Here is a 22,993-nt window from a genome sequence, read left to right as displayed (position 1 = left end):
TGCCCATAACTTTTTCCCCAAGAATGTTATTTTACTGACAGTTCCACTTCCTCATATAATTCTGTAGTTATGTGAAAGTTCTGGAATCATGCATACATTTCTTGCTCTGGTGTTCACTAAATTTAACAAGGAAACATACACCCAGGACATAATGATTTCATTTGGTTTGTTTGTGTGTTTGGTCTCCCCTCCCTCATTTCCTAAAGTTCCACTTTGACCATTACTTGGCCTTCGCTCTATTCATTACAATTAGCTCTCCCAGGAAATTCTGTTTCTCGGGCAAGGGATATTTGGTTATTTTCCATTAGAAGATGACTATTTTTCCCCATCCTTGTACCATCCCCTCTACATGAAAGGGATTAACTAGGAAGAAGCTTGGAAATGAATTCACAGTTCTGATTTGTTTAAATGTTGAAGGCTACTGATGATGTGAGTGACATTTGGTAGCTTTATTAGAAGCTTAGAACAGGCAACGTTGTGACTGTATCTTGAGACACTTAGCTCCAAAGCAAATGAAAAGCATGAATCTGTTTTTTCAGTCTGTTTTCCTAGTAGTATTTGACCAGGTTACTCACACACACACCAGCCACTGTTGCACAGTTTTTTTTGTGTTTTTTTTTTTGCGGTATGCGGGCCTCTCACTGTTGTGGCCTCTCCCATTGCGGAGCACAGGCTCCAGATGCGCAGGCTCAGTGGCCATGGCTCACGGGCCCAGCTGCTCCACGGCATGTGGGATCCTCCCGGACCGGGGCACGAACCCGTGTCCCCTGCATTGGCAGGCGGACTCTCAACCACTGCGCCACCAGGCAAGCCTGCACAGTTTTATTTTACTCTTAAAAACAGATACTAAGATGTGGTCTGTTTGAATTTTTATTGCTATGAGGAAGAGCATTAAACCTAAGCTTCCACTAATGCCTTGACATCTTCCTCCTGGCACAGGTGAGCTTCCTGTGGCCCATGTTTCTCAAAGCATCTTCAACCAATGTAACGGTGTTCTTATGAATACTGTCAACAGAAATGCCCATGGTTTTAGAGGACTCCAATGCCTTCATTTCTCTCAAAGAGACTTCTAATAAATAGTATTATTGCAGGTTGGAGAAACAAAAGATTTCCAGGACCTGTAGTCACTTATACAATTTCTCATTGGTCATAAAATACATAGATAGCATGATGAGTTTGCATCTACCGAGCAGTTTGTTTTTCCCCTCATGCTATCCACAGACTGGGACTGACCTGCCCAGTGTAAATTATGAACAAGTGGTGAGATTCCTACTGCAAGTTTTTCTGCTTCCTCTGGCCTCTGCCGAGAGAAAATGTTGATTCTCCACTCCGACCCTGAGAACATGAAAGCCCAGTTGTTTTTGGCTGCTGGAACTTTTGCTTTTGAGCCAGCTACACCTTTCATGGATATTTTCTTGAACCCTTTTTCATTGTCCTGTAATTACAGTGGATGTTGCCAAGGAACCTTTGCAGCAACTTTCAACCACGTGTTGCCTGGAACTAAGCCCATCTGACTAGTCAGGGAGTGGCTCCCTGCCTCAGACTGGCTTTTACAAGGCGAAGCTCCCCTCCTTCAACCCAAGGTAGCTGCTCTTCTGAAATGGAAGGACTCTCAGCTTTATGTAACTTAATTTTATTTTATTCAGATGAAACACCCTTGATATCAAGAAGAAATTCTTCCTGAGAAATGTGACAGCATGAAATGTGAGGAAATAACTCTTTTCTTCCACTGCAAAAGTGCTTGAAATTTGCCATGACCGAAAAAAATAATTGAAATTTTACTAATCATATATTTTGGTTCTTCATTTTAAGTTTGAATGATGCAATCATTATGGGTCCTATGGGTGTATGAAACCATTTTCATACATGCTTAATTGTGTTTTTAGCTGGTAACGTTTAAAATTAGGACAAATGTGAGAAGTGAGATTCAAAATATATATTCTATGGCTTGTAGAAAATGAAAACCAATAGCTTGACCATGAGTCTATTTTTATGGGTGGCGTTTTTTAGGAAATATCCCCAACTCATCCATATACTTGCAGAATTAGGAAAGGAAAGTAGAAAAAAAATCTCTTATAGGAACGACTAGGGAGAAAGAGTGGCAAAAGCCAAATTGGGGGAGAAAATGAAACTGAGGCCAAATCATTTTATCCTTAAACCTATACAAAGTCCATTATAAATAATTACGAGCTTAAAAATTAAGTAGCTGACTGAACATTTTAACATGCTCTTTGGGACTTTTTATCATGTGTTCTCCTATAACCATTTCGATGTTAAAATGTCCTAACAAATCAATATAAGGTGTCTGGTCTACGGACTATTCTTTTTTATTACACAACAGGGAGCCAACTGGCATTTTGTCATTTAAGCAAGTCATTGTTTTCATTCCAGAATAACAATTTGTTTAATTTGATTGTTCCTAAGCAGATCCTGGAACTAACTTACTTTTATGAATCACCTTAAATATGTTGCCATTTGCTGTATATTGATTTATAATCATTGGTTCATATTTTCTTCTTTATTTCTTATCTTTTTCTTGGGGATATTTTGAATAGAAAAGGCAAATAGGAGAACGAGTTACACAGGAAAGTATGTTTTCAACCATTCCAATAAAAATTCCCAGGGGATTTGCAATGAATTAGAAGCTTGAATTAACATTTGCCCTTTAGCATTCTGAGTGATGACCCCCCCCCTCCCCCCCCCCCCCCCCCCCGCATCAGTGTCTCTTCAATCAATTACAGCTAAAGCACAGAACACACTTACGGAGATGATAGCGGTTTCCATGGTAGCCCGGCAGACAGGTACATCTCCCTGTGATGGAGTGACACTCCTCATTCTCAGCTGAACACTGACACACCTGTTTACAGTCCTTCCCGTTTGTTCCTGGTGGACAAACGAAGAGAAAGAGGAAATGTAAACCCAATGAATTAAATTTGTCTGTGTAAATATAGCTCTAAAAGTGAAAGCAGGGAAAAATTTATTAAATAAGACCATTGCCTACAGAAGTGTGCTGCCCTTTGGGATTTAGGTTTCATTAAATTTACTTGGGGATTACTTCACTCTTTGATTTTGTTTTGTTCAGTCAATTTGTGACCGACTGTCAAGGGCCGGCTGCAATTTTCTTGTCACTGAAGAAAATCATAGGGTGATGTCAGGTAAAATCAACTAAAATAATAGTATAATTCATGAGGGACCACATATCTGGATAAAGATTTTTTTTTTTTTTTTGGTGCAACCGGTTTAAATTCTCAAGGTTGTTTCTCTCTCTGCATTAGTATGTACTGTATTTGTGTCACTTGTCAGCTACTCTGCTGGTTGTGCTGTTTCCTTTTTACAGGGCAAGCAGTGAAAGCTTTCTCTCCAACTTCTAAATAATATCATGCCATTTTGCTAGGAAAAGAGAAAGGCTTTCTGGGTATTTTTCAGCTTACAAAACAGAGTCAAGTAGACATTTTGAGTTTCATGATTGTATTTGATGAACATTCAAACAAATTCAGTAAAAAAAAAAAAAATCAGACAATTTAGGTTGTTGTAGACCTAAATTTGAATAATAATTTCTGGGTCAACCTTTTAATTTATCACCTTGGGGGTTTGTCATCGTGAAAGAACAAACCGTTTAAAAAGCCCTCACACTGGAGAAGTTATTAACTGTCTTGTTCAATGCATCCCTGTGTTTTGTTGGCTGCCCTGTGTGCCTGTGGTGTTACTTGTTTTTTAGCATCCACTATCCTTAAAAACATTTCATCTTCCAGTTTGCTTTAAGTAGAAATGACAGCAGTAACAGAAATGCTACCTTTAAGGGCCATTGGTTGCTTCCTTGGTATTAAAAACAAAGACTAATGAAACACGGGGTGATTAATCAAAAAATGCATTTTTTCTCCCTTTCTTGAGTGGGATATGTACAAATAAGAGAGTACTAGGTAGAATCTGACTCGGCATCTCAACAGCTGTTTATGTAGTCTGCTGTTGGTCTAGACATTCTTTTATCTAAGAATCACTGATTGTTCAAATATATCAGTAAAGCACTTATCCTGAACTTGCCAGGTATGCCAAAAAGCACATCTGGGTTTACTGCCTGAGAAGTTTATTAACTTTGTTTGTTAATAAGTGACTAAGCACTAAGAACTGCTTATGGCATTTCAGAGGTGACTGGGAGTTGAGGTTTGTGATATTCTTACTTCCTTCACATCGTGGTCAGTAAACGTGTAACAGCATCACCTACATTTCACCGTGACGTGATGAAAGGTGATCCCTAATGGAAGGCTCACAAACAATCAGAAAAATCAAAATGTTTCATTAAAGCCTTCTGATAACTTCAGAAACCAAGAGCTGTGGTTATTACAAATTCTTCCCATCGCTGGGAAGACCTGTTTTTGCCATGGGGTTACCTGAGTATAAATCTTGATATGGCCACAGCAAACATGGCCACAAAACCCTGTGCTCTGAGGAGAATAATAACATTAGAGGAGTCAAAGTGGCCGTGCTGAACACAGTAGGGTTTGTATAATAAGTTCCAGTATCCCCATCTATTGATACTTAGCCATTTCCCATCTTGAGTTATGGGGCCCACTGGCATAGGGCTTTGAGGGAAGCGGTATTCTGACTGGTCTGCTTTGAGAGAGAGGGAGCCGTCCTGAATACCGTGCTGGTCTGCAAGATCCACTGAAGGTTGTGTGGTCCAGAGGAAATGGTGGGAACTTTGGGTTGCGGGGCTCAGCACGGCTATGGACCTTATCTCTGGCTTTAAACAGTTATTTAAGCTCTAAGACCTTTCTTCTGTAAAATGGGATTAATAAAATCTATCTCACAGATTGTTATCAGGAGGAACCTAGTAGACATAGTAACGTAAAGGAATCTCATAATACTTCAGTAAAATGTGTTTCCTTTCCATTGAAGCCCTTGCATTTAAAATCAGGATCAGCTATTCAACAAAGATGCTATACCTGGGCAAAAACCATAGACACGTTCAGAATAATATGGGGAAAATACATAATATGTAAAGACCAATGCTTTTCTAAAAAAACATTGAAATCACCTGGCTTGATGTTTCTGAAACACACATAAACAAAATTTAACCACTTTCTCATTAATTGTTCAGTGTTTTGAGGCTTCACAGAAATGTTCGCAAATGTTAATCACTTCTCCATCCCAAGAAGAGCTCAGACAAATCCTTAGCTTTGATTCTTGAACTCCAGTGGAATCAAAATTGCAGAAGACATAAATAATTACTCAGGAAGACTAATCTCTTGAAGTTCTCAAAGTCTGTTCTTCAATGGATGTTTAAGTGTCTTTGAAGGAATTTACAATTTATATTGAAAAGCAATAAAGTGCAAATGGAAATAAAAGCAAGTCAAAGCATTCTGGATGTTATTAAAGAGAATTCTTGAGAAATACTGTAGCATTTCTTAGATTATATGTGCATCATGAAAAACATCCATCAATTGTCATCTGGCTAAATAATCATGACTTTGACTAAGACTTCAGAGGAAATCAAAGTTAATGCACAGCCTGCTTCCTGTCCTCTGAAAGAGGAGGTGGTGTGTTGGTTTGTTGCCTCATGATCCCAGATGGACTACATTATGGGGCATGCTTTCAATCTATATTACAAAATTTGCAGAATTCTAGAATGTTCTCAGTCAGCCAAAAAATATTTCCTGGATACCTGCTATGTGCTAGGTTCACAACAGTGGGCAAAATCAAGCATGGCGCATGTACCCATCAAGCTTGCAATAGTAGAAAGATGAATACAACAAAATTATCATTCAAATAAGTGCCTAATTAAAAAATGTTATAAGGGGTTAGTGTGTATGAGACAGAATAACATCAGGGACCCTAATTTAGATTGGCAGGCAGGGGATGGGGTGTGTTTAGTTCCAAATGTTCTTTTTGAGGAGATCACCACTTAACAGATTGGAAACACTAGAGAGAACATAATGAGTGGGAAGGGGAAGGGGAAGAAAAAAAGAGTAGGGAGGACAAAAAATTTCCAGAGGGAAAGACCCAGGTACATATGAGTTACCGATACAATTCCCAAACAGTGTGCTGGCAATGGTATGTATGTATGTATGTTAGACAAGGTAAGGCTTGCATTATTATAAATGTTTCTGTATTAGTTTCCTAAGCTGTAACAAACTGTCACCAATTTAGTGGCTTTAAAAAACATAAATTTATTACCTCACAGTTCTGCAGGTTAGAAATCAGGTGTTGACAGGGCTGTGTTCTTTCAGGACACTTGAGGAGAGGAGATCCATTTCTTTGTCTCTTCTAGCTCCTAGGACTCACCTACATTCCTTGGCTTTTGGCCACTTTCTCAATCTTCTAAGCCAGCAGTTTAGCTGCTTCTTTCTACTCTGACTGTTTCCCTCTTATAAGAACTTTTTGATTACATTAGGCCTACCAGGTAATCCAAAAAAATCTCTCCATCTCAAAATCGTTAACTTCTGCAAAGTCCCATTTGCCATGTAAGATTACCTATTAACAGACTGCAGAAATTAGAACATCTTTGAGGGTCTATTATTCAACTTATCACAATCTCTGTATTTCTAAATATTTAAAGTAGCTTCTGACTTACCTTAGAGACCATGTTATTAAATAGAGCTATGTTATTAACAATAGCTTGATGCACAAGTCTTTATAGAAATAAATACAAATATAATTATTTTTAAAACCATGTAATATAAAAAATATATGGGCTGTCCAGTTTTCCCAGCACCACTTATTGAAGAGTCTGTCTTTTCTCCACTGCATATTCCTGCCTCCTTTATCAAAGATAAGGTGACCATATGTGCGTGGGTTTATCTCTGGGCTTTCTATCTTGTTCCATTGATCTGTATTTCTGTTTTTGTACCAGTACTATACTGTCTTTTTTTTTGTTGCGGTACACGGGCCTCTCACTGTTGCGGCCTCTCCCGCTGCGGAGCACAGGCTCCGGACACGCAGACCCAGTGACCATGGATCACGGGCCCAGCCGCTCCGCGGCATGTGGGATCTTCCCAGACCGGGGCACGAACCCGTGTCCCCTGCATCGGCAGGCGGACTCTCAACCACTGCGCCACAAGGGAAGCCCCATACTGTCTTGATTACTGTAGCTGTGTAGTATAGTCTGAAGTCAGGGAGCCTGATTCCTCCAGCTCTGTTTTTCTTTCTCAAGATTGCTTTGGCTATTCGGGGTCCTTTGTGTTTCCATACAAATTGTGAAATTTTTTGTTCTAGTTCTGTGAAAAATGCCGTTGGTAGTTTGATAGGGATTGCATTGAATCAGCCTCATAGCACAGGGAGATCAGCTTGGTGCTTTGTGACCATCTAGAGGGGTGGGATAGGGAGGATGGGAAGGAGACACAAGAGGGAGGAGATATGGGGATATATGTATGCCCATTGAAAAGCAATGATACTCCAATAAAAATGTTTAAAAAAAATAAATTAGCATCAAAAAAATATATATATATGGGCACTTCCCTGGTGGCACAGAGGTTAAGAATCCACCTGCCAATGCAGGGCACACTGGTTCGAGCCCTGGTCCAGGAAGATCCCACATGCCGCGGAGCAACTAAGCCCATGCACCACAACTGCTGAGCCTGTGCTCTAGAGCCTGCTAGCCACAACTACTGAGCCCACGTGCCACAACTACTGAAGCCCGTGCACCTAGAGCCTGTGCTGTGGAGAAGCCACCACAGTGAGAAGCCTGTGCACCGCAACGAAGAGTAGCCCCCGCTCAATGCAACAAGAGAAAGCTCATGTGCAGCAACAAAGACTCAACGCAGCCAAAAATAAATAAACAAATAAACCTATATGTCATAAAATAACCTTAAAAAATAAAAAATATATGGAAAAACTATCAATTATTAATTAATTAAAAAAATTTTTTTCCTTAATGGAACCAAAGGACAGGTTTTAATAAATGTCACTTTGAGAATGCCTTGGGACTCTTGAGGGAAGGTCAGAACCCAGCAAGAACTTGGGAAGCAGCCTGAGTGCCCAGATACACCTACAGTAAGACTCAGGAGGAAGAGACTTCTCAAGGGCTAAAACTGACAGAAGACTAAATGCAGATTGCAGTGGAAGTTTCTATATCTGCAGGTTAGAAGATATAGAACTTGTTCTTCTATATAAGACTTGTTCTTAGTGCTCAATGTAATAACATTATTTTTTCTGTTTTAAGAAAACAACTTCAAGGGCTCCCCCTGACTATAGAACAGTGTTTGCTCTTATGTATAAGGTCTCCTTTAAGCAGATGTTACTGTGCACGTAGCAAGATAAGCAAACATTAAGCCACTTGCCCAAATGGCAAGGCTACTAAGGAAAAATCAGGAACAAAACCAAGATAGCCTTAGGATGAGCTCTGAGCTTTTTTCCAGTCTCTCGGGGATTCTTCTTAGGAGGTGAGAGGGTGCTAATTTTATATAACATTGAAGAGATTACAAAGTTGGACAAGAGGCCAAGTTGTGGTTTGACTTAGTAGGTAGGAAAATCAGCCTGGAGAGTTTTATATTGACATTTTCTTGTTCACCTTGTTTACTAGTTAGCCACCCAGTTCCCTGGAAGAACTGGTCAAACCAGTTTGAAGTAATAGAGTTGATGCCTCTTTCTAGTTGAAATCATGGCTTCTCTGTAGCTTCTCTGTAGATTTAAATTGTTTCTCCATATTGAAGCTAGATTTTACCCTTTGAATTAACCAGTGAATGTACTCCAAAATAAGATGGAACTGATAGTTCCTATTTTTGGATTTAGGTAGAACTTACATCACTTTGACCATGAAGATATGACTTGAATAGAGATGAATACCCAAAAGATTTTGGAAGGGGAAATATTGTATTTTTGATTTGTTTGCTTCTTGGGCATTTGAATGATTTTTATTAAAAACTGAGGAGTCAGCTTTGCTAAATTCAAGATGAGACAAATCAGTTAGAGACAAGTTGGTTAACTCTGAAAACCTCATAAACACTGCCTCTCACCTAGCTTTACTATAGGGTAAACTTTCTAATAGTACTTTTTGCTTCTAAGAAATAACAATTATCTTCTTCAAAGTGACTTGTGAGAGGTCATTCCTATCTTTACTTTTCCCACTAAAATGTAAAGATAGATGAGATCTCAACTAGAGAAGGTAACGAATTTGTCTTTGTTTAATTGTCTTGTCTACTGTCTTATGTAATTATTTTACCTGGGCGATATATCTGGCTGGCAAACATTTTCTGAGCTGGCACACAGAATTCAAACCATACACATAAGAAAATGCCATGAATTGACTTTTTGTTTGGAAATTCATGACTGTGTTAGCATTCGACATGGCTTAGAGTAACTTCTCATGGGAAGACCCTGTCCGGCCTAGTAAGAAGATACATGGTGCAGTCCCAAGATCACTGTGATGGTTAGAAACTCCAAGGCCTCCTACATCAGCACAGAGTCCCTGACAGCTAAGCATAAGCAGAAAAGTGTTTTGGACTGTCAAAACAAGTACCCACCATCTCACCAGATTTTTTTTTTTTTAAACCTATAGCTTTCGTGATGGGCAGAGAGGTGTATTCAAATTTCATCTAATACTTTGCTTCTCACACATTGGGATTGACCTTAGGTGTTTTGTGACAGCATATTTTGCTCAAGTCTTTATCAAAGTCCCGGTGATAGATCAGCTGTCATCCACCCGTTTCTCAGAATGTCTTTGTATTAAACTAATGGTCCAGCAGAGCAGCCAGCCTGACAGGCAGGTTATTTATTCGCAATCTGGTAAAAGAACTGACAACTTCATTGTTTTAATTGTTCATTTTTCATGGGTTGATGCATTAGCTCACTCGGATCTTTGTGCCTCAGTCAGAGAATAAATATATGGGAGTGAGGGCATCAGAATGACTGGGTCCATCTTAAAGTTCAAGAAGCTGCAGAGAGCCGGCTGTGATGCCAGCATCCTACAAGCATTTGGGGATTTTTTTTGTCTTATCTCTGCTCTGCATCTCTTTCCTCTCTTTCAGGAAGACCTATGATGTCAGCTACTGATCTGATTGTTTTTGGAAACAATGTTCCTGGTTCTCACAGCCTATTAAGGAGAAAGACTGGAGTGGGCCTAGAGTCTCCGTGTCTCGGTCAGGGTGGGGACCTGCCAGACAGAGGCCCAGAGACCTTAGATATCAAGATATCATCGAGAGCAGATATAGCTCAGTCAAAGCCTGTCAGAATCACCAGCAAGTTATTTTGCTAAATACACATGGCCTGGCCTTAGCTTGGGAGGTTTAAGTGACTCTTTGGTAGGGACTGAATACATATATTTTTAAAATCCTATGATAAACTCCTGGTTGAGAGCCACTGACCTAGAGTATAGACCAACACCCTCAATTTACAGACAAGATATCCAACAGATTGGATCACTTGCCCAAGGTCATGACTAATTAGTAGCAGAGCTAAAACTAGAACTAAGGGGTCCTGACCCTTTGATCAATGACCTCTTCATTCTCCACATCAGACACCATTCTCTAGGAGCTACTGATATACTTTGAGGAGGTTCTCCCAAGACCTTCCGCACGTGCTTAGGTGTCAGGCACAATATGGAGGTGACCACGTGCACTCAAGACTCATCTCAAATGCTGGCCCTCAGAGAGCAGAGTAGAAGACATCTCCACAGTCCAGTTATAAACATGAAAGGGGCTCCTGTTAAGCAATTGGTACCCAACTCATATTATTACTTTGCTGTTTTTCCTTCATATTAAAATTGAGAGCACCTGTAGGGAAGAGGCAATGTTTTATTATTTTTAATATGCCTGACGCCTCCCATAGAACCTAGAACACAGAAGTTGCTCAATAAATACTTGGTGAAGAAAAGAAAACAAGAAGGAAGGAATGCTTCTCTACTCCAATACGCATAACTGTGCAAGGCTGATCCTATACAAAAACAGAACACTGGCTCCCTGCATGGCATGCTTATTATACATTCATTTGCTTATTAAACATTTATTCAACATTTACATTATTCACAAGGTCCTGTGCTTGGCGCTGATGATATAAAATAAATAAGGCTAGTATTGTTTTTGAGAATCCAAGAGACTGATTCAGGAAGATGTGAAAAATTGATACAGAACATTCTGACAAGTGCTGTGAATAGAGACACATAAAAAAGGCTAAGGTGGGGCTTCCGTGGTGGCGCAGTGGTTGAGAGTCCGCCTGCCTATGCGGGGGACATGGGTTTGTGCCCCGGTCTGGGAAGATCCCACATGCCGCGGAGCGGCTGGGCCCGTGAGCCATGGCCGCTGAGCCTGCGCGTCTGGAGCCTGTGCTCCGCAAAGGGAGAGGCCACAGCAGTGAGAGGCCCGCATACCGCAAAAAAAAAAAAAAAAAAAAAAAACAAAAAACAGGCTAAGGAATCTAAAAGAAAAGAATAGTTAATCCTATCAGGAGGGAATCAGGGTGTCTTCAGAAAGGTAGCATTAGAACTGGGTCTAGAAGAGTAGAAATTCATCAGTCAAAAGGAAGAGAATGAATGAGTAAAGTCTTTTATTGAAAGTGAGAGACACATTTTCTTCATGGCTAGAGGACAGGGTTTAGGAACAAGAATGATGTTGAAGAGTTGTGCTGGTCCTTAAAAGTGAACCATTTTTAATATCACACTGAAGCTTTAATCTGGTGCTTGCAGGCTGCCATAAAAACATCATGGCCAGACTGACGACAGTGTGCCTATTGGATTGGAGGTTGGGAGTCCAGTTGGGGGCCATTGCAGGCATCTTAGTCAGAGACAAGAACCTGAACTGGAGATCTGGAAAAGGATGGAGATAAAAGGTTGTACCAAGAGATTTTCCTTGAGGTGGAATGGATAGGACCAGATGACAGATTGTATAAAAGATCAGAGGGAATACTCTCTTGGTCCCTAAATATTTCTTCCATTGTTTGTCGTTGTTTGTTTGCCTGTTTTTGCCATATGGCATCTCTCTTCCAAAATGGCCTAATATGCTCATATTCCAGTTGCAAATGGGCTAGAAACTATTAAGATATTGACTGCAGAAGGTCATAGCAACTAAGCAAATCTGAATCAGTATGCAGCCATTCTTATGTCTTTGATAACAGACCTTTTCAGTTTACCTTGGCAATTAAAGCACTGGTTGGAGAGGGCAGGCAGACAGGGCAGGGACACTGTAAGAGCTACAGAGTGTGGATAATCCAGCAGCTCAGGACTGGAAAACAGTATGTGGATCAGAAAAGGGAAATGAGCCTAAGACAATGGGGCTGGGATAGGTCCCGAAAGCAAGTTCCTCCTGGCTCATTTCTTTTAGGCTTGTTTTCTGAATATACGCTCACATACAGCACAGTCCTTAAGGAAATGTTCGGAGTGTTTCAGTGTTGAAGTCAAGTGGCAATGTTCCTTTTTGCAATGGATACCTTATGTGCCAGGCTCAGCATGGTATCTCACTAGGGCACTCATGATGGCTGCTGCCCCTTTTGTGGAACCCGGTGGTTGCCATCCTCCAGATGTGTGGACAGTACTAATAACTATCTAGTAACAACATTTCCTCTTCATCAGTGTCCCAGATAAAAGCCAAACAATATGTAACAATTCTAGAACTTTAACATTTCAGTTTAAAACTGATGGATTATATTAATACCTCCAGAAGAAATATATCCATTCTGAAAACCAAGGGCTAATTTATTCATGCCTATTTTTCAATCTTCTTTTATGTTTTATTCAGCTACTAAAAGGTGAAAATAAGTAGCATGGTTAAAACTGTGGTTAGGAGACTTTTGACCTCCAGCAGATGTTCAGAATGTAAGAATTCAAGCAGAGAGAGGACAAAAGTTTGCAGAAATAAGAGAAGGTAAGAATGACCAGAGAGCAAGTTATGGGGAATGAATGACTTGGAGAACTGAGGAAAGGCTCATGATTAGGGGGCTGACATTTTCTGAGTACCTACTGTGTGCCAGGTCTGTTCTAAGCCCAGATCTGTTCTAAGCCCTATCCTTGTATTATCTCATTTGATAACCAAAACAACACTGTAAGGGAATGTCTGTTATTATTTTCATTTTACAGAAGAAACTAAGGAAACTAATGTGAAGTCGTTTGCTCAGAGCTTGCACAGCCTGAGTCAGCATTTGTGATTCAGTATCATTTTCTTAAACATGACTTTATACTTCTTCCCAGGAGTAACTACACTAACTGGGAGATAAGAACTTACCCTACTGGTTTATGGGCCCTTAAGAAAGGACCTGAGATCTATGTTCTCACCTCATTTCACAGAACCAGGATAGTACAGAGAGAGGAGACCTGGACTGGACATTGGGAGTTATTCATTCTTACCCATGTTACTCTGGGAAAGTCACCTCTCTGAGGGCCATATTGGTTTCTGTTATTTCCATAGCTCTATTTAGTTTTACATTTCAAATATTTTTTATTATGAAAATGATCAGTAAAACACCTACAATGATGGAAATCTGGTACATTCTAATTCAGTATTAGTTTACAATAAGTTGGCTATGCTATATTCAAAACCATAGAAACTGATAAGTAAGATTAGATCCCATAATTCTCTGCTTCTCTATGAAACAATTAGATATTAAGTTTGAGATGCTATGTCACCAATCACTGCTTTCCACAAGATCCATTGAATTTAAAGGATAGGGGTAGAAAGAAGGACACCCGTATCCAATCCACTGAGTTAGAGGATAGCACCAATCATACCAGAGGCAAGAATTCTACTTTGAGGGCTTCCCTGGTGGCGCAGTGGTTGAGAGTCCGCCTGCCGATTCAGGGGACGTGGGTTCGTGCCCCGGTCCGGGAGGATCCCACATGCCGCGGAGCGGCTGGGCCCGTGAGCCATGGCCGCTGAGCCTGCGCGTCCGGAGACTGTGCTCCGCAACGGGAGAGGCCACAACGGTGAGAGGCCCGCGTACCGCAAAAAAAAAAAAAAAAAAGAATTCTACTTTGAAATGCTAAGGGAAACTTTCAGTATTATCTGCTTAGAACTCACAGATTGGACGATGAACAATATGGTGATTAGACAAAGAGGGCAGACGAGGTATAGGAGGTGCTTATATACTAGGCAAGAAACCCTGGAATCCCAAATCCCCAAGTCTTTCTGCTTCTGCTCAACTGTGTTAATACTCCCTTCAGTGCATACCCAAGATAAGTTTATAGAATCCAGGAACAGCATAATTAATAGTAATTCTTTCATTTTTTCAGATTTGCTACCAGAAGAGAGGCAACTGCTCTTTGACCATTATCCTAGAGTGTTAATTTGTGGTATCTGTGTAAAATGAATCCTTAATGAAAATTTTCTTCATGTCAGTATTAAGGTCAATGAAAGTGAACAAATGATAGTCACATATACTAATGAAACTTCTATATTAGTGATCAGCTCAAACCCTTAGCTGGCAAATAGATGTCTTTCCTGAATATTATTCCCCCTTTATCACTATAGAAAAATAAAGCATCAGGAACAGAAACACAGGAGAAACAGTTAATGTTATTTTGCATAATACAATAAAATCAAATAACTCTAATAGAGTAAGTAGATTCTCATCAGTTCAAATCATAAAAATCATTGCTTTTAGGCCATGGCTTGTGAAAACATATGCCTTTTCTTCATGCCGGTATTTTAAAGACAGATACAAATATTCACTCATAAACAACCACTAAGGCTTCATTCATTCAATCAGCAAATATTAATTCAGTGCTTACTATGTAGCAGGCACTGCATTCGTCTAGGAAAAACTCAAAATCGACTAGATCTCAAAGTTTTCTTTATTTCAAAGTCACCAGTTTGTGTGAATTCCTTAAGAATAAGAACAACAAGATAATTGAAAGAAACTGGCCCCTAACTTTTATGAACTGTTCATCTCGGCTTCAGCCACTTCACCTGCCAACTCTCCAAAACAAACGTCAATTCAATTAGTAATAAAATATTGCAACTCTCCACGAAGCTCTTTCCCTTTCAAATGGCAGTTTCCTTGGTCCAAAGTCAGGGACTGAAATGAACTACTTCATGTTATCACTCTTTCCTTACATATTGTCCTGAATAGGTCACAGTCTTTCTTAATAATTTGAAAGCATTTTTATTTGTGTCCTGGGAATGACTAGAAGAGCTTTTAATATTATTAAGTCTAGATCAAATCAATCCAGTCTACATAGGGCATGGGCCTGATGCTTCTTTAACCACCCCTCCTTCTTACCAATTATTCACGACTATATTGGTGGCCTTGTTAGGGAATCCTTGACATCTGTGAGCAGAGGTTCCAGATGCAGGCCACTTTCATACATTCTGCTGACAACCTTTGAACCAGGCTGCCAAGTCAAAGCTTACCATAGTCTTAAAATCCAAATGATGATTCATTGTTTGCTTGCAGAGAGACAGATTACCATTGTCAACGTGACCTTAGCCTCTAACTCCAAGTCAAAAATGCTGGAAGACATGAGCATCTTAACTAGAGCAAGACATAGATCAAATTACCTTCAACAGAGAAATGAATGGTTGGCATCTCATGAACTGTAAAGTGCAGTGGGTTTTCCATGGAAGATGAAGTTGAGACTGATGACAAAAGATTCCATTACTTAATTGAGTTTAATAAAATATGGAGGAACAAACTTTGCCATGATTTCAAATGGTTTGATGAATAAGTAGGGTCATTCTGAGAGCTTGCTAACTGCACAGTTCTTGGGACTGAAGTTTTTCTAAGAGCATGAGTGAGACAAGAGAGGAACTATTCAGAGACATGGATAATGTTGTCTTAATTTCCTTGGGACAACCGAATCAGATTAGATTATATTGTTTTAATTGGCTTACTTGCAGAATTTAGAGCAAGATAAGGGTAGAGGAGAGGGAATGAAAAGGCTGCTATGGGGAGACAAGGGAAAATATTTGTTCCAGATAAGACAATTTTTGGTAAGTGAAGGAAGTGTAGTGAGGTTACGGGAGAGCTAAGGCCAGGCCAAACATGATCATCAAGTGAGAATTTTGCGAGCGTGTTAAATCTCATCATGTCATGAGTTAAACTGCAATTCTATGAAATGTTGGTTGAACTGAATTGAGGCAGTGTGGATCCACAACTGAGGGAAAGAAAGACTTGGAAGTTTAAATAATAACAGATCATTATTGTTTTTGGTATATGACACCAGCTCTTCTTTTTCCAGTGAGTTTTAGCTAGGTAAAAACTAAAATGTGTATATGATTTTTAAAAATACTTATAAAATCCAGTCTTCAAGTTTAGCTTAAAACCAAAATAAATGAAGATTAGATGTTGGAAAATGTCTAATATTGATGATATAATGTTGATCTTAATATTTTAGAAGGTTATAGTTCTTATTTACTTTCTGCTTCAGATCTGGGAGGAGAGAGAACTCTGTCTACCAGCCCAGAAATGTATGACAATTCAATATTACTAGTCTTGATATCTCCATAAAAGTACTGATTTTTCCAAACAAAATCTTTTTGAAAATTAGTCTAGAAAAATGCACTTTTCCACACAAACAGCAAATAAGCACTTCAGAGGTTCGTCCCAAAATGCGCTGTAATTCAGCGTTTCCAACAAAAGGTGATCTATCCCAGAAACACTAGAGACATTTCTCCTTTTAATAGTTTGCCAACGTGTAAGCTCTTGTGACATCTGAAGGTTTTAAACACTGGCACAAGCTAGTTACTTAGAAACACATGAGCATTTCTTTGGGTCTCTGGAGAATGCAACTTAATAGAAAGTGACATCCACGTGCACCTGAGGATGCTAACAGTGCGTGCACGCACCTAAGGATACCAGCGAGACACATGCACACCTAAGGATACTAATGCATTCATGTATCTCTTACCGTGTGACCTCATCAACCTGCTGTCAAAAGTGCTGGTTGAAACATGAAAAGTTCAATTATTCACCCAGTTATTTTGCCTACACTAACTGGTCTGGGTTTTTTTCCTTTTGAATTAATTGAGCTGATCAGCTGTGTTCATATTATGGAGTTAAGCTTATATCATCTTCAAGGGTTGGAAATATACAGCATCTTTCCTAAAACTGCAATTTGAGGATCATGTTTTTAAAGTGGTTGCAAGTCAACACTAGAATAGAGTATATGAAACATACCATATTTAGATGTATGTTCATTAACCAGAATTTTATTCATTTTAAACTATAGGAATCTATTGGACAAAAAAAGGTGCATGTGTGTACAGGGCATGGGGTAGAACTGCTCAGTCCACCTCCATTTTCACCTCTGACTCCAAACCAGCCAGGGAGAGGGAAGGATATCCCGGAGATGGACTGCACAGTGTGACACACCTGGTGACAATTCAACCTCCAAAAGTCCATCTGGACAGCTGAAAATGGAAAATAAATCAACTTTTCCCTCCCTTCCTTCTTTCCTTCCTCCCTCCCTCCTTTCTTCTTTCCCTTCCTTTCCCTCCCCTCCCCTCCCCTCCCCTCGCCTACCCTCCTCTCCTCTCCTCTCCCTTCCTTTCTAAAATATAGTTCCTGTTTCTGTGTACTACTCCAGTGCCTGTCAAATGAACCAACTCTGTTTCTAGGCTTCTGGACATAAACTTTTCCACCACTGGAAAACTTTTTAATATTTTTAAAATAGTTTTCCCAATCATATTGAAAAGCATTTCACCCTCTGTCAAATTATTCATTACCTCTCTAACACAGAGCATGGAGAATTTTATGCATAGTATCTGTTATACAGAATATACAACAGTTGAAAAATATTCAGTCCACAGGTTATTTTACACAGCTGATAAGAAATTACTGCCTAGCTCGAGCTTTATAATCTAAAATCACATTTTCAACACAGAAAATTACAGTACAAGGCAGAAATAAATTCCAGTTTATTCTACACAAATCTCTTTCTGGTTTGTATAAATGAATTTTTATTGAATTTTTATTTTTTTACAATAACATTCACACTCAGGAATTTACCCCATATACATAACTCATTTCTCACAAAAACCATATCCACGTAGGTAACTAACTCATGTTTCCTTATTCTTACGTATTTTCCTTTTCTAGCACAGCCGTGTTTCTCAAGTTCATAAATTGGCAGCCAATAATTACACTTCTGCCTCAATTTATCTCCTTTATTTCAAATATATTCGTTCATTACTAAAAATGGAACATATAGAACAACCTAAAAATTTAGAGACCTCAAAATAAGAAACCATTGAGATAACTTAAGTGACACTGGTTCTTATCTGGTTGGGGAAGGGGGCGGGAAGGAGGGGGCTATTTCCTCAATTAGCATCAGCCGGAGTCCAACAGAATTCCCATACCCAGGAGGGCTGGCATGTGGTTTAAAACCTTCTATTATAAAGCTTGAAGTATGGGTGATCAAAACCAAACCAAACACACACACCCCTGACACACACACATACATACTAGAGCAAACTATTAGATTGAAAGAAATAATGATACCCCAGTACATCTAGTGGTTCTTTACCATTCTATTTTTCTACAACTGGAGTTTCGCATTTACATAGACTCAGAGATGCCCCACATAAATAGGCACAGAAACCTCCTAGGACATATTCTGTGCTTAAAACTACATCCCCTGCTCTCTATTCCTAATTATGCCCTCAAGGAAAGCTCTCCTTTGAGTCTCCGAATGTTCTTTTTTTTTTTTTTTTTTTCTGTACGCGGGCCTCTCCCTCTTGTGGCCTCTCCCATTGCGGAGCACAGGCTCCGGACGCGCAGGCTCAGCGGCCACGGCTCACAGGCCTAGGCGCTCCGCGGCCTGTGGGATCTTCCCGGACCGGGGCACGAACCCGTGTCCCCTAGATCGGCAGGCGGACTCTCAACCACTGCGCCACCAGGGAAGCCCTGAAAGTTCTTCATTTATATGTACTCTCCACACCCTGGAAGTTACAGTCAACTAACACTGAATTTCAGATATCTCCCTTCTGGTATAGATTACTGGGATAAAGCTAAACACAGCTAGGTGGAGGGTGGAAGGAGGAAAGGGGTGAAATGTGGGATAGGGCGGGGATGGGGAGTGGGGAGGGAAAGGGACAAGCCTTGACTGCTTTGCAATTTTCCAAGGTGGGCTTGTCCCTTGATGGGATATTTTTGGGTCAGGTAGGATATATATAGCTATCATGAAAGGTATTGGGTTTCTGTCAGAGGAAAATGAACAAAAATGGTACAACAAACTAGCCAAGTTGTGTTGTAATTATTTTTAACCTGCTACTTGGGTGTATGTTTAACCTAGTAACAAAAATATTTGTTAGGAAAAAAATACTTGACATTTAAATTCTGGGCATTTTGTTCTTTGCTAAAAACGAAGAGGAAAGGGTGGGTGCTGTAGTTTAGAATGGAGAGAAAAGAATGGGCAAATTGTGATAGACAGTCTCTAAGGAGAAAGGGAGAAACAGGCTTAGAAGGTGAAGTAAGATTCACTTTTAGATTCAAGATTCATTACTGAAGTTCTTATGCTGGAGATCACAATAGTGATCATTAAAAAGATTCATTCTCACCTGGATGTTAAAAATAATAATACCCACCCACCTTCCTTTACAGATTTTTTATAATAATTTTTGTCAAATGATATAAAAGTCTTGTGGAAATTTTTAAATATTTGGACCTAGGACTGGTTTTATTACCACTAGTTTATGGAAGTCAGGTCAGTTTGCCCAATGATGTTTTTTTCTGGAACCATTAACAAACGGTCATCCTATGTCCATCTTCTGATAAAACATGTAAAGCAAATTTTCACAACTTTTTCAAGTTTAAATTTAATTTATTCATTGAAGTTAGTTATCATGGACCTAGACCAAGATATTATTTTTCCTTTAATAGATTGGCAAAGATTATAAGGTTTGACATAGGCAGTGTTTGCCAGGGTCAGGGCTAAAAGGCACTTTCACACATAGTGTGAGTTTAAATCTCAAAATCACAGTTTTTTTTTTTTTTCTGGAGATAGACACTCTTTGCAATATTTATTAAAGTTTTAAATAAATAAGCCTTGCTATTATGTAGCTAGGAAATTTAACTCACAGAGAAACTCTCACATCCATGCAAAGAAATAAATGAAAGAATGTTTACCACAGCATTTTTTTAATACCAAAATACTGAAAACAATCTAAATGTCCATCTATAGGGGATTTATTAAACAAATCTTTTTAGGGGCCTAGGATAGAATATTCTGGAACCATATGGAAGAAAAGGTAGATCTGTGTGAACTGACAGGAAAAGATGCCTACAATACATAGTTTATAAATAAAACAGAGAAGCAAGACATAAAATTAATGTTTAGTGCAATCACATTCACGTTAAAAAAAAACAACTGGTGGGGCTTGGAGGGGAAAATTGTAAACTGGCAGGGAAGCTTTTTACTCTACACAATTCTGCACCATTATTTTTTAAAAATATTTTTACCTATCGTATATTTATATATGTTTTATGGTATTATTTTATATATGAAACAACGAACTTGAGGGGGAAAAAATAGCATAATAATATTTACCCTTTTTTTGAGCCCTGACCCAGACGCACAAGGAAGGAGGGAGCTGTCTCCCTCTAGTGGAGAATTTTAGCAATGCACTTCTCTTCACTTAATCCCACATTGTAAAGAAACCTCAACAGCTGAATTTATTTATGGGTAGACACAGCTAGAATTTTATATCAAGTAATATCAAAAATATACAAATCCAATGCCCTTGAATTTAATTCTTGCTTAAAAAGTCTTGGTAACATCCCAATAAAATCTGAATTGATGATGCATTTTCAATGGGCCACACAGCAGTACCTACGTACTCAGTTGCATTTCACGGGAAAGGTCTGAGCCCTTCTGTTTACTATGAGAGCATATATGCTAGCGTAGATACTTCAATCACAGGACAGGCTGACTTCTAATAATTACAAAAAGCTTATTGCTAATTAAAAACCAGTCGCTGCTTATGCCAGTCTGTAAACTAGGATCTATGTAGGCAGCTGTCACCTCAAAACTGAATCACTGTATGTGAATAATGAAGGTGCTTATTTTCACGGGCTAATGTAAAACATTTCTAACAAGAGAAACTATTTCAAAAATATGTATGGCTACGTCAACCGCCAAATTCCCTCGGTCCAGTTGAAGGCGTGCAGAGTTTCCTGTCAACTTGTGCTCTGAAGCAGAACAGTCTCCAACCCGACCACTGGGCTTGCTCCATATTAAGTACTGGCTACCTTGGAAATGTACCGTCTCTCAGTGTAAAACTCCCCAAAGGGCAATTCAAATCACATTTAGAATTTCCTATTTACATTGCAACGGCCACGGCAGATGTTTGAATGTCACAGTACAAATCGGTTACCAAATTCTGAGTGTGTTCAGTGGATTCAGTTTCAGAATTCACTTCACACGAGCATGTTTTCATCAAGTGAAAGGGGGAGGGAGTGTCACAGGATAAGTTCAGGTTATGAACTCTGGCCTTAACTCTTTATCATTTTGAACAAGTAAATTGGTGTTTTTGCCATTGCAAAGAAAGTCTTTTATCAGACTCCTTCGCATAGGAACCTTGCCTTTTAAATGCTTATGCAGAAATGTTATCAAGCAAGAACAGGCCACTAATATTTCCAGTTAAATTTCCCATGCGAGAAAGAGAAATCTGGTTAGAACAGACTAGCAAATAGAGGTAACATTCCTGAAGAGGAAATTTTTTTTCTAGACAAGTAATAAAGGTTGCTAATTGCTTTTCTTTCTCAAGCTGTGGCTATCCTGAGGGAAAATGTATTGGGAGATCATCTTGATCTTCTGATTTTGCGTTTTAATATATGAATTTATAGGGGTAGATTTTCCAGCATAGATAATCTGATATAATTTTAAACAAACTTTGTTTTGTGTGCTTTGTTTTGCTTTTTCGTGTTAGAAAGAATGATCTGCAAGAAGAAAATGTTATTCCAACTGGAGACAGTCACACACATGCATACCATCTTAATCTCCAGATTCCAAGTCCACACAACTGAGGTGAACTTGAAAGAACTCTTCCAGACAAAGATGGAAGGTAAACCTGGCATGAGCAGTACTGCTTCATGTCACTATTTAGTGACTGGGTAGTTGACTTCACATCCATCCAACGTTCCCTATTTCAGTCATGAACCTTTATTTGCAGTAAATGATGATATGCCTAGCAACTTACTACAATCTGACATTGAAATTATTTATTCTGACCTGTCTCTTTTGAAGTTTGTTTAAAAATAAAATGTACCTAAAGACAATATGTATTACCATAGACTTCTAGGCTCAGAAAAAAAAAACAACTCTTTTTTTTTTTTTTTTTTTTTTTTTTTGCGGTACGCGGGCCTCTCACTGCTGTGGCCTCTCCCTTTGCGGAGCACAGGCTCCAGACGCGCAGGCTCAGCGGCCATGGCTCACGGGCCCAGCCGCTCCGCGGCATGTGGGATCTTCCCAGACCGGGGCACGAACCCGTGTCCTCTGCATCGGCAGGCGGACTCTCAGCCACTGCGCCACCAGGGAAGCCCAAAAAAACAACAACTCTTATATGGTCTTTGCATGGTTATGGAAAATATAACATAAGCATCCTTGGCTAAGTCTGCCGTTGAACAATCCTGAATTGGAGACATAAGTGGCTGCCTTCATTTGCAAATGGATACAACCCATTTGGGGCTGGGACTATCTGTGTTCTGTCATGCGAAGCACAAAAATTCACAAATGTATTTGAGGAGAATAGACCTGTCAGCCTATGGAGTATTCTCACTCAGGTAGAAGAAAATAAGACATTGTTTGTTGTTCACAATCCACTGGGGCAGAAACTATTTTTCTTTCAAAAATTTAAATCTGTTAGGACACTTTGAAATAGTCACTTAGGCTGGGTTTTGATAATACCTTAGCATATCAGATTAGCGTATTGGATTGAAACTTCTACTTTCCCAAAGAACTAGGATAAATCTTTTTGGAGATCTAAAATTCATTCCCCAAATTTGTTTCATTGTGAATATCAAAACAAACAGAAAAGAGACAACTAGCTCTTGTTATATACCAGCTTCAAAGGAGACGAATACTTCAGAAATTATATACATTAAAATCATTATTTTTTTAAAAAGTCTTAATGTAGCC

The 22,993-nt window shown here is 39.3% G+C and overlaps 1 protein-coding gene across 35 annotated transcripts in view; it reads right to left on the bottom strand.

Moving 5' to 3' along the window:
* LOC307187328 (uncharacterized protein) overlaps positions 1 to 22,993 on the bottom strand; it is a 666,419-nt gene that overhangs the window by 102,270 nt on the left and 541,156 nt on the right. For 34 of the 35 annotated variants that reach the window (XM_079923227.1, XM_079923220.1, XM_079923230.1 and 31 more), the window contains one exon: positions 2,764 to 2,883. Coding sequence is in view for 14 of the 35 variants with exons in the window: in XM_079923250.1 (XP_079779376.1) it covers positions 2,764 to 2,883 (120 nt within the window). In the remaining 21 variants the exon portion in view is untranslated. Of the gene's footprint in view, positions 1 to 2,761; positions 2,884 to 22,993 lie in introns of those variants that run through there. The other variant, XM_079923228.1, reaches the window with a different exon arrangement.

Source organism: Stenella coeruleoalba (assembly GCF_951394435.1).
Source record: "Stenella coeruleoalba genome assembly, chromosome: 5".
Taxonomy (NCBI): domain Eukaryota; kingdom Metazoa; phylum Chordata; class Mammalia; order Artiodactyla; family Delphinidae; genus Stenella; species Stenella coeruleoalba.
Note: the sequence above shows the minus strand (reverse complement) of the source record. Positions and strands in the feature narration are given on the sequence as shown.